Source organism: Lepisosteus oculatus, chromosome 24 (genome assembly GCF_040954835.1).
Source record: "Lepisosteus oculatus isolate fLepOcu1 chromosome 24, fLepOcu1.hap2, whole genome shotgun sequence".
In the NCBI taxonomy this organism is placed as follows: domain Eukaryota; kingdom Metazoa; phylum Chordata; class Actinopteri; order Semionotiformes; family Lepisosteidae; genus Lepisosteus; species Lepisosteus oculatus.
In genome coordinates, this window is record NC_090719.1 from 12,386,848 (window position 1) to 12,402,778 (window position 15,931).

At 40.1% G+C, this 15,931-nt stretch overlaps 1 protein-coding gene across 2 annotated transcripts in view; it reads right to left on the bottom strand.

Annotated features, from left to right (window-relative positions):
• The window catches only part of LOC107079875 (uncharacterized), a 31,692-nt gene extending 16,006 nt beyond the window's left edge, over positions 1-15,686 (bottom strand). Inside the window, exons 1-2 of one of the 2 annotated variants that reach the window (XM_015367115.2) lie at positions 14,975-15,686; positions 4,769-4,823 (exon numbers count right to left, since the gene is read on the bottom strand). In XM_015367115.2, coding sequence (XP_015222601.1) covers positions 4,769-4,823; positions 14,975-15,082 — 163 coding nt within the window. In that variant the 5' untranslated portion in view covers positions 15,083-15,686. Of the gene's footprint in view, positions 1-4,768; positions 4,824-13,926; positions 14,272-14,974 lie in introns of those variants that run through there. The other variant, XM_015367114.2, reaches the window with a different exon arrangement.
• Positions 15,687-15,931: the final 245 nt, after the last annotated feature.

The following is a 15,931-nucleotide window of genomic DNA, read 5'->3' on the forward strand; positions in this document are numbered from 1 at the left end:
TTCGAGCTACAGTAATTATTTTTCCCATCTGGATTGGGGGATTTATTTTTGTTGAAATACAGCAGACTTTTGTGGAGGAGATGAAAAAGGGGTTCTGGGTTGAACTCATGCTGAGTTGCTGAAACACTCATTCAATTGCTCAACATCTTACTTGATCGTGAAACTGTGAGTGTTTGTTCCAGTGTTAACCACAAAGTTGCTCTAAATAGCTTCAGTAACATATATTTGAATGATTTGTGTGGGGCAAATTCAAATGCAACAACATTTATAGGAACAACATCCTGTGCTGGAACTTTGATGTTAACCTCAGAAAAAGTTTTTAAGAGGACAAAACCAATGCATAAAATTTCTTAAATTCATATATGAATATTACAAGATGTTGAGGGGATGACTAAGTTTTTAGATTTAAATGCACTACAACCTGAGTGTAATGAGTTCGTCTGGTGATACAATTGCACAATATACATTATAGTGTAGTACTTAAAGTATGCTCCAGGAAAATAATTATTTTACCCTAAATACAAACCTGTCTCGTCTACCAGTTACATACATTACATTATATTTTATGTATTCACATACTAAACTAAATAAAACTAAACTTCTAAACATCATATCTAGCAATTAAGGAATCTATCAATTTATGGATATAACCTTAGCTAGATGCATACCTCCTGTTTTTTTGTGTTCCCTGGAAAAATACTTGAAACAGTTAAGTCTTTTTTTAATATATACAGACAAGCAGTATAGTATTTCTGATGCAAAAACAGTCAAACCGTAAGACAGTTTGTTTTAATGGGACATTTGCAATTATGTATACTTGAAAGAGAATCAAAAGAAACTTGTCACTTGAAACCGCAAGAAACAAATAGTAATTGTGAGGGATATTATATTAATTTTTGTAGTGGGTGCACTCAAAATGTATTGAACAGTTAAGACACAGGTACAGTAGGTTTGTTATGCTGATTAGTGGGGCTGAGGGCGGAGCGGTGGCTCTGTGGTTAAGGATCTGTGCCTGTGGCTGGAAGGTTGCCGGTTTAGATCCTGCGGCCGGCAGAGGAATCCTCCTTTGTTGGGCCCCCGAGCAAGGCCCTTAACCCCAGCTGCTCCAGGGGTGCTGTATCAATGGCTGACCCTGCACTCTGGCTCCAAGCTTCTCTCCCTGTCTGTGTGCCTGTGTCTCGTGCAAGAGAGCAAGCTGAGCAATTTTTGGGGGCGTGCAAAAAATTCCTAATGCAAGAAATTGTAAACGGCTAATAAAGTGATCTTATCTTATCTTAACATTTGTCATCAAATGGGCTGATGAAAAGGAGGTCTACTGTGAAAGTCTAAGGGTAACCACTGGAAGTCACACACGCCTGCACCAAACTCACTAACAGTGATTTATGGCAAAACCTTCATTCATCCCTACAAACGACTCCACTGCTAGTAGATCCACCTGAGTTAACTTAGTTCACAGTCCAATATACTGTATCACTGGCAAAAAGACATTGTTCTCTCGAGAAGTGTGGCTTACTTTCTGTGTTTCTCATTCCTGGCGTTTTTTCTATTTTTATTGTTAACAGCTTGACAATCAACGGGTTAAATCGCCTCATCAACTAATGAGGTGGGTTAGCATTTCTGCCACTGTGACAGCCGATCATGGCTCTCAGCCTAAAACAATGGTAAGAACCTTCTGATGCTCAGCATATACTGTCAAGCCCAAGACACACTGTAGAGACACACTACAGGTGGGAGCATAGAGAAGCACCGTCCCATCCTGCTCCTGGATGTGTCTGGTGTGTCTGCAGGCTTTCTGGATCTTGCTTGTTCACTGTTCCAGTTAAGCCAATAAAAAGCTGTTAGCTTATTTAGTGCGAAAATAAAAACCTGGCCAGCATACTGACCCTGTAGAGCCAGGACTGGACTGCTCTGGTATTTCATCTTTGTGCTTTGTCAGACGTCTATAATTTTTACTGCTTTGCTGTTCCCACTTTTGTAGATGCTGCCAGACAGATACAGTAACTTCCTTGGCTGGCATTTAGCATTTGTTAGCTGTCACCCAGGTGGTGTTTTACTCATTCATGGCTGTGCTTGAACCTTTTGAAACAATAAGGTCAATGCAGCTGTTTTTTCATACGATCAGTTCATAATTACCCTCAAGAAACACACCCGACTCACACTCAACAAATCATTTCGACTGAGACTTTTAACTGTCTCTTGAGAACTAGTGAACAGCTGCATTTGTCTCTACGATGGTCTCAAGAGTGAATGAGTTGTGTATTATTTCTTTAAAAAAAAAACAATGTTGGAATAAAAACAAAACAGATAAGATTGAAATAGAAAGCACTTTTTTTACTGTCTGGGGGGAAAAAAAAGCAAAGAACTATCTTGTTATAACCACAAATGTTGTTAGTAAGAACATGTCCTGAAGAAAAAAAAAACACTTTTGAGTTTTAAAGAGACATAAACCCAACATCTGACTGGCCTGCTATGCTTTTACATCTCTGCAACTCTTCATGAATAAAACTTACAGAGTCTTCCTACTATACAATAGGCCCTGCTCAGTGCTGTAGTCTATGGGAAATACTCTCTTTTCACTTTTCATTCCTACATAAATACAAAATAAGCTACAGAACGTGATTACTTTAATTTTCTAAAGGCATACAATAAGAAATTACTGTGCTTTTTACCTTTTTGTCTGTGTAATAGGTCAATGCTTTGGAGGATTCAGGGGACTGGGACTATATATACACTATAAGAACCCTTCAGGTTTTAGCAAAAAGAGAAATTAACCAACAGCAGTGGATGTGGGACCTCATGCAGATGTACTGCCTGCAAACCAAAATCAAGCCATAGCTCCCAGATGCCTTCCATGAGCAGAGTTCTCACATGCACAAACCACAGAGACTGGAAGCATGTGAACCAAACTAAATCTAATATCCTCTAATAATAATAATAATAATAATAATTGCTTACACTTATATAGCGCTTTTCTGGACACTCCACTCAAAGCGCTTTACAGGTAATGGGGACTCCCCTCCACCACCACCAATGTGCAGCATCCACCTGGATGATGCGACGGCAGCCATAGTGCGCCAGAACGCTCACCACACATCAGCTATCAGTGGGGAGGAGAGCAGAGAATAATGAAGCCAATTCATAGATGGGGATTATTAGGAGGCCATGATTGGTTAGGGCCAATGGGAAATTTGGCCAGGACGCCGGGGTTACACCCCTACTCTTTTCGAGAAACGCCCTGGGATTGCCCTCTAAGGCACTGACCTGTTTACAGTACATGATTATGTATGGGAAGATGTTTGTTATTTAATAGTTTATGTTCATATCCATTTGTACTGTTGGTATAGTTTTGCAGCTGTGTATAATACAAAGCTGCATTGGTTCAAAAAACCCATTTATGAGAATTAGACAACAGGGCATTACTGCAGATTACGATATGTTTACCCTATGGATTTCTTCAAAATCAACAGTGAGAGACATACAGTACTAGAGGATACAAATGTGAAAGGGCATTTAAAATTTGAAAACAGGACGCATGTTGCCAAAGAAGTTATCATCACTTCTTGCGAGAAACAGTCAATCAATTAACTAACAACTGAATGAGATAAATGGGTTGAATGAGTGAAATCAGAGTTACAGGTAGTTTAAACCATTCATGTGCTTCTACACCAAGTAAAGAGATGAAATACCGAGTGCTAGCAAATCACAGACTTGCACACTTCTTTAATAACGAGAATTAAAAAAGAATTAAACACGTTTCAGATATTTATTCCTGCTCGATATAACAGTGATTGAAACTTCTGATATGGAGCAGGTAATAAACTCGTAGAGTCTTTAAGATTTATAGTAAATGTTAAGATTAATAATAATTTCTTACACTTATATAGCACTTTACAGGTAATGGAGACTCCACAACCAATGTGCAGCCCCACCTGGATGATGCATCAGCAGCCAGAGTGCACTAGTACACTCCCCACACACCAGTTCTCAGTGGGGAGGAGAACAGAGTGATGAAGCCAGTTCAGAGATGGGGATTTTTGGGAGGCCACGATTGGTAAAGGCCAATGGGAAATTTGACACCAGGGTTACACCCCTACTCTATTGAAAACAGCTTGGGGATTTTTAATGACCACAGAGAATCATGACCTCGTTTTCACAGTATAGTGTCCCCATCACAGACCACAGGGTGAGCACCCCCTACTGGTGCCTCTAACAATACTTACAGCAGCAACCGTAGTTTTTCCCAGGAGGTCTCCCATCCAGGTACTGACCAGGCTCACACCTGCTGAGCTTCAGTGGGCTGCCAGTTGTGAGCTGCAGGGTGACTTGGCTGCTGGCATGTCATAGTATATTTTGGTTCTGGTATATTTTAGTAAATCTTTAAGTGTATCTTTGTAAGACAAGGTCCAAATGGTCTAAATCTCACAATTCATCAGTGTACATCAGTGAGTCCCCAGGAAGGATTGAACAATTGCCTATGATTGGCATTTTAATCAGTATTTGTGATCTGTTCAGTTTGTTGTGATTGGCTCCACAAGATTTCTGGGACTGGATAAAGACAACAAACATCATTCATTACAAAAGAGGATGGAAATCTCCAGTTATCACTGCCAAAACCATCTCTTTCCTGAGCCCATTATTATTTCTGGTTTTTTTTTTTGCTTTCCTGATTTTATTTTAAGTTCCAAATCCTTAAATACACAGAAATCTAGATATGCTAGTAAGTGCAGGGAAGATAAATACTCTCCAGAGATAAATTGTTCCTACCTACCATTTATTTGCACGATCCTTCTCTGACAGGGGGGGTCAAGTGGTTTAGTTCCTCCCTGATGAAACAAAGGGGAAAAAAGTGAGTACAAGATCTGAAAATCATGAATTAACGTGCACCTAAAGCCTTTCCAAAGATGCTAAGTGTTTTAAAACAGGCCGATGAGCCAGTTAATTCCTCTCAACCTGATTTTTAATGGAATCTTTTATATACAGTATGGCAGATTATCTTATGCCTTTTTATCTTCAAAAACCCTGTTTACCTTAGGTGAGCTGTCTCAAAGGCTCATGCTTGAAGAACAAATCCTCTACTTGTTAAAGAATAGTTTTCTGATGTGTGTCTACCTGCCGCAATAAATATATACTGTACTGTATATATGTCTCAATATAGGACTTATAAATTACCCAAGAAGACTAGTTTAATTTGAACAAATTAAACACATATTACAAATCACAGCCCAGACTGAGCAGTCCCGCACACTTTGTTATTAACTCAACTATCCCGAATCTCTCAAGACCTCTTTATAAAGATCCTAAGGAATCATTTTCAAAGGTATGGCTGGGCATTGTGTCCCAGACCCAAGAGTAGTTGTGGACAACTTTTAGTCCTACATTCATGGACTTTTTCTAGGATGAATACTCTTTTTTAGTTTGGAACCATTCATGATAAAACATGAACAGAGTCAGTCCTAATGGACATTTGCGTGTCCATAATGATTTCTGAATATGAGTCAGGCCATCAAAAGGTTAAAATGCAGCATCACAATAGATCTGGTGCCGAGATCACAGTCTTCTGGCATCACAAAGGTAGAAACCGTCTGTACTGTATACACATATCTGACATAACCTGTTTAATGTCCACTGATCTGTGAGGATTTTCTACATCAATCCCTGCAAAGGTCTTGTGCAAAATCCGCTGTTTGGGACTACAGAAGCACAGTAATCTGCCACAGGTGAACTGTAATCTGAACTCATTCATAAATTCAGGCCTCAAAATACAGGCCAAAACCCTGGACTTGACCAGATCAGACCACAGGAAGAAGTCTCTTTATTTTGCAGAGCAGTACTTGACATGCATCTTGATAATATATGACTGTACCAAGGGGTGTACTGTCTCTCTTGATAAATTGCTAGTGTTCTAACAATTTTACTGTATTGGGCACCAGCAGATGGCTTGCTTATACCCTTGTCATCTCACCTGTAATGCCAACACCTGTGTTTTAACAGAGTTTGAACAGTGTTTCACATTTCCATCTAAAAAAAAATCGAAATTACTTCTTTTCTTCAAGGTCTTACAAACACTTTATTTTTTTACTTTTGGGCAAAAAAAGATCCAATTCTTTTGCATCTTCAAATCATACACTGTATACACCCTTACACTGTAAAACTCACACAAGGAAGGTATTTATAGTATGTGTCACGTTTCTGCAACACTTCCACAGACTGCTGTATCGATACATGTTTTCACTTTGCAGGGTTATCAACACTTCCACTGCTTGCTGGTTTCTTATAAGATGTACTTGGGGTAAATTGTTACTAAATCAAGTCTGAGAGCCACAGGATTGGAAGCTGTAAGCAAACCATGCCTTGCTGCAGGAAAATTGAATGTGCCCACAATAACTGTATACCCATCTAATGAGAATCATTTGGGACCACTCAATTTCTCTGGAATGGAGACACAGCTCATTTTTTCCAATGCTGTGTCCAGCGTGAACATCTGTTCATTATTTTTCATTTTGTTTGGATTCGTCATATGCAGTATACAGTAGCAAGAAGTCTGTGAACCTCCTAGGTTGGTACTGTACATATTCTTTAGACCTAAATCTTCATGAAAGTCTTAATAAAGGATGAACATTGGGTGTCTAACATAATTAATAATAATTCTTTACAACTGTGCTTTTCTGGACACTCCACTCAAAGCACTTTACAGGTAATGGGGATCCCCTCCACCACCACCAGTGTGCGACGGCAGTCATAGTGCGCCAGCACACTCCCCACACACCAGCTCTCAGTGGGGAGGAGAACAGAGTGATGAAGCCAGTTCATAGATGGGGATTTATAGGAGGCCATGATTGGTAAAGGCCAATGGAAAATTTGGCCAGGACACCGGAGTTACACCCCTACTCTTTTCAAGAGAGAGAGTTAGAACCTCATTTTTACATCTCATCTGAAGGACGGCGCCCCTTTACAGTATAGCGTCCTCATTGCTATACTGGGGCATCAGGACCCATACAGACAGGAGAGTGAGCGCCCCCTACTGGCTCCACTAACACCTCTTCCAGCTGCAACCTTAGCTTTCCCAGGAGCTTCAGGGAGGTGTCAGTTGTGAGTTGCAGGGTGATATGGCCGCTGGCAACATGATAGCTTACTAAATCTTGTTGTATTTTTCATTGCGCCAGCATAATCGGAAGAAAAAGTACAATCACATTACTGCACGTACAGTACTTTAACTGTGACCTTATAGATTCAACACTGCTTTGCTCATTCCGATTTACGGTGGTGCAGTGCTCTATGTGGGAGCAAGAAAAAATAACTCAAGGTGTGAACAACGGAACACCACAGACTGTGAGGGTGAGAAACTACTGCCAGGTGTCTGTGCATTTCATTGTCACTCTGGACAGAGTAAAGGATTCCTGATAACGTGCATCACACTGTAGCCACCCCCTGTCCTGTTTCCACTGCTTTGAATAAGGAATAATTGTGTGGTATCAGAAAACGAAAAAGGTAAGTTTAAAGATGATGCACGTGTAATATAGGAAAAGAATCATCACATTCAATAAAACGTACTACCACGGCACATATGCTAACAATACAGGACCTTGAAGAAGTCACCATATTGTGAACTCACAAGGAATGTCACTGGAAACAAGACTGCAAGTTCCTACCGATAGGTCCGCTGACACTACTCCGGTTAAAGAAATGTGAATAGCAAGAATTTTAATATGTGTAGTACTGTAGTACAACACTACACTAGAATTTTCCCAGCTTTGTCTGCCTCTGAATGATGTAAATGAAAGACTGGTAATAATCCAACTAGTAGTGAAGTCAGAATAGATGATACATACATCTTAAACAACCAACTAAGACATCGGAAGGCAACACAAAGCAAGAAAACAACATCCACATTAAAGAAGAGTGTGAAGTTTCACACAGAAGAGCAGACAACTTTTATGTTCCATTTCTGAAATGCAATGTACTGAACATATGTAAATATACTTAGATAATATGTGTTACTGGTGATTTTATAAATGTTATTATTTCTAAAGTAGTAGTCTGAAATGATTCCGAACAAAGTGATGTTTGTGCAGCAAATTAGTGGGCATAGATTTCAATCTTTAGTGAGCTATAACATCTGCAGACAAACCAAGATCCCACAGAACGGGTAGTCTCACTGAGAACACTGCCACCCAGTGGAAGATGATTACAATTGTTCAGCTCCTTTACTCCGTGCCTGGAGATGGACAACACTCATACCAACAACAAAACAAGAGAAAGAACAGGACATTTCAGTTCTGCATTCCCTTCTTTGAGAAATAAAATGACTGTTACCGCGGTATGATCTCCAAGACTCTGCATTTTCTTCTGCTTAGGCTACTTATCATTCCAGTGACTATGAACTGTATTGACAAATAAAGCTTCTCAAAGCTTGTTCTCAGATGGAAGTGTATCTACTTACCTTAACTTTGTTCAGGAAACATGGTGCAACTCTGACATTCTTACTGACAGTGCTATCAGAACAGCTCCAAACAAAAGGAGACCATTTATTATCTTAACACATTTGATAGTAGCTACTTCATCTGAGGAGCACTTTCCAATGTTTCTTCAAGATAACCAGTGCAATGGCTTCATGCCTGAGTAGCTTGTGTCTTTCTCCCATTAGTGTAAAGAATTGTTCTTAGTTTTAAATGCAATGGCACACACTGTTGACTAGTATTTTCTGGTTCAGTTTTCACTGTTGAGTGCAGTGGGTTGACTTTGACTATGTCTCTGAGGACTTTGAACTCAGGGCTTCTTGTAGTCCTCTTCAGTCAAAACTGAAAAGGTTCAGCACATTTAGTCTATCATACCATGTTGTTAAAGCTCATACCCTGGATTCTTTAAAGAAACAGTGGGATGAGATTCTGGGATCAATTAATGACTAACTACCAAGGGAAAGAATGACCTTCTCTCATCTGTAACCTTTCTTATGATCATATGTCTGTGTAGGACATATTGTTGATCAAAACATGAATGTTCAAAGTAAACATTTCATTATAGGGTATGCTAAATATCAGCAAAATCTGCAAAGTAACAAGAAGAAGTTAATTGCATAAGTTCACAACCCCTCTGTTGTGGTATACCTAAATTAGTTCAAGCTCCACATTAATTATTTGTTGGAAAGCCTCCGTTTGCAATAATACAGGTTCACACGGTATCAGAATACACTCTTATGTTCCCTCAGCCAGGCAGTGAATTTCAGGCACAGATTTAGCAACAAAGAATTTACATGACACTGCAAAGATTTGGAAAAAGGCTATTTGGTCAGACCAGACATCGTTACATCTGGCACAAACCCAGCACCATAACCTACTGTCGAGCTCGGTGGTGGCAGCATTATGCTCTAGGGCTGCTTCACTTCAGCAGGGATTGGGAAATGTGTCAAGATTGAGGGTAAAATGGATGGAGAAAAGTCCAGGAAAAACCTCAGAGAAAAACTTGCAGCCGACACAAAACTAAGTCAGAAGGACACCGTTCAGCAGGGCAATCACAGGTCCAAAGCTGCAATGAAGTGACTTAAAAAGATGAAAGAGAATGTTTTTGAGTGGTCCAGTCAAAGTCCTGCAAGACGTCTGTCTCTTCTAGGCCAGTATATGTAAAACAGAATTGGTTCCTCCACTACATGAGGATTGTTATTGCCTTGTTCGTGAGTGAACACCTGGGTGAAATACTCATTTAGAACATCAGCCATTTGTCTTCCATTGCGTAGGAGTATCCCATCATTAAAATGGATCCTTTGCTGTTCTTTTCCTGTTGAACAGCACTATTTTGCTGTCGTCAAAGAACCTTTTTTTATTAAAACCCTTATTAAATGGTAATATTTAATCTTTTGGTAATATTTCTATTATTTTTACTTGTGCTTTCAATTCATTATATTCCACTTAATCTGGATCCTGTTTTTTTCTAACGATTGTATAAAGTGCTTTCTTTCTTCTTATATCTTTCCAATATGTCAGTTATACCATTTTGTATAACTAGTAAAGAGATTTGTACCTTTTGACTCCCTCATTCTTGGGATAATTGTACTCAAGTGAACTTTCCCTTTCACTAACCGTGATTGGCTATCAAAATAAATTACAATTTCATCAGAAAACAAAACATAACAAAACTCAATCCCACCCCATTGTAACAGGATAAGAGTATTCTATTAAGAGACCTTTCACTCTCGAAAATCAGATTAAAAAATGTTCCTGTTATTCCTGTGCCCTAGGAAATGTACGAAGCATAAATGAAATTTATACCAAGCATAAATGAAACTTGATTGAACTATGCTGGAAGATACATGTACTGTATACATTTCAGGTTTCAGTGGTACTATTACTGAACTGCGCTGTTATTGAACAGTGAGTGTGTGTAGTCACACGGCATTCAGAATTCAGTCAGCACCTTTACAGAGCAGTCTTTGTGACGATGACAGGTTGTCTAATCACTACACTGGCCTGTCTACGGGGTGACAGGTCATTTCAATCCAAAAAGCTTCGGTGCAAGGCCACTATGGTATTCTAGGAGACCAGATCGTCTGGAAGAGTTCATGTTACATTTCTTGGCTAAGGACCGACCAGGAAAATAAATCTGTCAAGTGTTCTTACGATACATAGTTGAGACTAGTCTCCAAAGCTCCGTAGCTCCTAAATTGTCTATGTTTTCAGAAAGACACTCTAGCTTAGGTTATAAGAAGGAGGGGAACATTTGCTTGCCAGCTTGTTTTTCTTGTGCTAGGTGCAAGAAAAACAGATTCTTCACTGCCAAAATACACTTTACACATACTTAAGATAACAGAATAATATCTGTGTTTTAATATGCCCCTTTGAACTTTCGAAGTCCCACCAGCACAATTCTGATTCTCAACCGCAGAGTCCTTTGAAATAACATTAGACTGCAGAACCATTTCTAAAAACCTAGATCTGAATGATGTCCCACTAAAAAAAAATGTACATTCAAGGCTTACAATGTTTTGCTGTGAATAAATAAAAACAATAATAATTGTTATTTCACCTTACATACAGTGCCTTCCAAATGTATTCAAACCCTTGAATAATATTCACATTTTGTTGGTTTAAAGCAGGCAGATATGAAACTTTGAAGTAGCAGTGAATATTTGCTATAGACTTGTGCCACATCTCTAAACTACAAACGAAAAGACAGAAGTAAATAGATGATTATTTCTAATTGAAAACTTGATTGATTGATTATTGATTGCATTCAAACCCTGTTCTATTTTGTGGCTATGCCAAACCTAAATGCATTTAAATACACTTGCCACACAATTATTTGAGAGGCCTCTATGTGTGACACTAGTGGTTCAGATGCTACCAGAACAAAAACTCCCATCTCGGTGTCTCTCCTTGGTCAGGTGGGAATTTAAGCAAATGGTTCGACCATGGAGGAGCAGTTTGCAGTTCCTGAATCTCTCTTTGAGCATAGTGAGGTCCATCACTGAGCAGGGGAAGAGCATCAGATACTGCCTCGATTAGGCTGTGCCTCTGAACCAAGAGAAAACTGGTTATGGACAGCACCAGGAGGCCAACAGCGAATCTGAGTTAGAGAGTCCTGTGGCTAAGAAAGGACAACATGTCCATGAGCTGACAATATCCCTGCTACTACACAAAAGGGGCTACTCTATGCCTGAAAAAGCCCACTCCAAATCCTAAAGGGGGTTGGCAACAAAGCACCTAAATGATACTGCCCACAAGTGGCTAAACCTATCAGGGACTAAATTGACTAAATTGATACCTCCTGGTCTATCAATGAAAATCGATAATACCTCACACAAACCCAGCATAGTGCTTCAATCGATGCACACCACTTCTTTCCAGCATGATGTTACAGTTCTGCTCCTCATCAGCAGGGCCTGGAAAGACTGTCGACACTGATGGGAACACAGAGGCAGCAAAGTACTGGCAAAGCCTAGAGGAAACCTAGCTTCAAACTGGGACACAAATTCACTTTCAGACGGACACTAATCCAAAAGATCACAGCTCCACTGAAGTGGCTCAAGGATACGAAAGTGAATGGTCTTGAGTGTCCCAGACGAAGTCCTATGTGGAATCTGCTGGCTTGCAAACTTCTGTTCAAAATGGAGCCCCAAGCAAGTTGAGAGAGCTGCAGCAAATCTGCCCAGATGAATGGGCAAAAATTGCACCAAACTGGTGCAGAAAAAGCTTACCCCCAAAAGACCTGTGGCTGTATTTGCTGCCAACTTCCACCAGATATCAAGCTCATGGGTCTTCATACTTATACAATCAACATATTTCTTTTTTTTCCCCTCTTTTGTTTTCACCGTTATTAATTGTAGCTTATCTTACCTTTAGAGGTCTTTGGTTTAGGTATTCTGGTTTTAAGTAAAATATTCAGTGCAACAGAATTTAGCATTTTGTCATTTCACAAAATGAGACACCATGGGAAGCCTCTGAATACCATGACCTTTGCAAATAAGATGTTCTAATTTCACCAAACTCTTGAGTCAGTGTTTGCAGTTTACTTATTGTTTTATGAATGTATTTCATGCATTAACCTTGCAAAATGTACACAACTAGAACTTCTTAAATCTTAAAATGGTACAGGCATAGCTTGTATAAAATAATTAACAACCTTACAACAACAGAATACACATAGGTGCAGAGAGACTACTGTATACTGTATCAGATATCAACTTTTTTTTACACGCAGACATGAATTACAGCCATAAAGAGTTAAAGCACACAAGCAACATCAAAATACAAAGCATTTTGATAGTTAGAAATCACAAAGAGTACACAAAGGAGACATACATATACTGACGTCGATAAATTAATTCAGATGAGTGGGGAAATAGGTTCGCATACTTTCCTGTGCAAATTTGGCATTGCTGCAAAAAGTACACACCGAGAGAACAATCCAGCCAACAACAATGAAAATGAGACAATGCACTTAGACTCACAAAACGAACATGAGTAATACTGCCCAATCCAAACAACGCTACTTTTTATGTAAGGTCAAAAGTTTTTTTCCCCACTAGGTGGCGCTGTTTGCTCTATAGCGGAGGGACGCGCGTTGCACCCTGTGGTCTCTCAGGGTTACGTGCACCTGAAGAAGACAAAAACATCCCACTTGACGGTGTGATCCTATATCCTGTACACTAAAACCCCAAACTATTTCAGAAACTGCAAAAACTGGCCTTGTGTTTCTCACATGGTTTTACAGCCTGCTTTCTGAGTAAACCTGAGGGGGTGGCGACAGATTTATGAATAGCGACAAACACCCCCCTCCCCAGCTAAATTAGTAGTTTCAGAGGATGTGTCACGAGTTTCAAAATTATTCGAATCATTGGTAAAATTACTATAGCGTGCAGTGCCTTCGTTATCTCGATAACCCTTCACCCACTGGACGCGGACAAACCGTGAATTAAGCCAACAGGTATCACAAAAGCCAGTTAACCCACTTAGACGTATTTCGTAATTTACTGCTTGAGCAAATGCATACCGACACAAAAAGCTGGTAATAGCGGTTAATATTGTTTTCCGGACAAATGGAGCAGTTTCGTAGCTCCAGTCTACAACGAGCAACGATTTCCAGTACGAAAAGCATCTCGTTTAAAATATTAAACGCATACCCCCCTCCTTCTGTAACATTGCAGTTAATTTGCCTACCTTAACGGGGGATTAGATCATGATCAAAATTAATAACTGTGTACAGTTCTGTGTCCTCTTCTCTGTTCAGCATCTCTCACGCAAATGCTGTACGGATCACGCAGGACGTTCCCGATATGACAAAATAAGGAGCTGACAGTATCTCGACCTCACACACACACACGCGTGTAGCCGGACAGATCCACACTTGGCGGTGAAGATTACACGGTGCCATTAATTAAACTCCCCCTCAGAATTTTTTTTTTTAATGGTTACACATCATCTTCAATAAACCCACCTCAGATAATAGGATACTGGGAGATTTTCTTTCCAGAATTGTATTCCCTGCATATAATGCGCCATGTGTTGTCTCTGTTTTACAGTACGTGAGCTTCGAACTGCAAGCACTAAAGCAAAACATTTTCCGCTAAAAAAGGAACAAATCTACAGCTTCCTGGGCACGTACTACATTTTGTGAGTCTTCGTAAATCGCTTTTGTGGCATTTTGCTGTCTTGGAAATGCGCCTTCGATTTGGAGCTACAGCGTAGGGTATAGCGTTCAGGAAGAAACAGCACTTTTTTTTGGGATGCAGCTACTTTTAGGGCTGTAAGAGCAGACCCCAAATGATTCATGCCATTAAAAGCCTTAAAGCAAACACAGTATGTAAAAAAACAGAACATACATGAAATACAGGAGATGCATTGAAACGCGTTATCAAGTAGGTGAAAGAAAAGTAGCATCACAGACGAAAACGTGTCACTAAGCAAGTTCACAATGGTAATCATGACAGTTTGCTTTGCTAATACACGGCACATGTACGGTAGAAAATTGTGACGGGTAGCCTGCACCGATTAGCTTCAGTTAATTACATATACTGTGCCATGGTGACCTTTCCTGTATTCACGACATAGCCTATTATAGCACGAACAGAAGCTAAAAATGAATGCATGGATTCATTTAATGGTGCATTACATTTCCATCAGCGCACAGCTAAGTGCAAACTTGTCTGAGCATGTTTCTACTTTCCTGTCGGAGATGAGGCAACCGCTCATCTGACAATGCAATTCCTGGCGGCTCACACCAAAGCTTACGCGGGCTTAAGCAAAGCTTAATTAAGCTGGTGTGTGCAACTGTAATAAAAGATATCGGCCGCGTGTTAAAACGCTATGACATTGGGCACCTCCAAAAAAAAAAAAACCCAGCGCCCAAAAGCGACAACAAATACAATCACCTTGACGTTGTAACTAAAATAAAAATCGTTTGGCCAGCACGTTGCAAGGAGTTAATGCTGTCTACAGTTACCATTAAAAAAAAAAAACACAAGCAGAATAACGGGATCGCTTACCTTTGGTACGTAGAGTCCAACCAGGCAAGTGGCAATCGCCAGAGACGCAAACAGAGCCATCCCAGCAATGCACAACCGGGTACGCTTAATGGACGTATTGTACACCATCCCCAATTCCAAAGCCAAGTTTCTCGAGTTCGATCAGTCTCGGCAGGTCGGCAATTTAAGCAACATTTGTATCCACGCGTTTGCTAATATAAAGCTTCTCCCACACACCATCTTATCTCGCAATCTTCAACAAAACATTTTTACTTTTTTTTTTTTCTGGCCCGCGAGTATGTCAGTCCCAGCAGGATTTTCCCTCCTCCTATTGGCTCACGTCGTCTTGGAAATAAACTTCATCTGCAAGTTTTCTGACTTGATGTGGGGGTGTAAAGGAGAGAGACGAAACTGGCTCAGTCTGTGATGCAGGGATTTCTCCATAGTGATGTTACCTAAAGCCCTCAGGCAGTGATGTCATAGCGCAGTCAGACTCGAAGTCGCTGCGGTTTTCTGCGCTTCTCAAATGCAAAGCGAGTGGCTGCTTAATCGATTTACAGTTACTGTAGTTCATTTCGCTGTTACGTACTGTAAACAGGAGGAAGTCTGTCATGTTAGCGGCCTTCCCTGTGCTTGCGTCCCAGTTATGAAGCAAAACTCAATTTGCAAGCGTCCGTGTTACTTGCAAAGCTTAGTTAATGACGTGGGAACCCTAACAAAGTGTTGCCTGTTTAACTCGCTGTTTTACGCTGGAAGACCAGTATCAAGAATTTCGGTAATAAACACCCGCTGAGCCGCAAAGGAAGATTAGAAGCAACGCTTTCGGAGTAGACGGCTCTTGAATGATCTCTCTCTCTCTCTTGGCGTTGCTGTGCCGATACCACGTAACGCACACTAAAAGAAAAAGGCTCCAAATGCAAAATGATTTACAGTGAAACCAGTTTACGTGCATTGCTTTGTTGTCATTTTCTATCACGA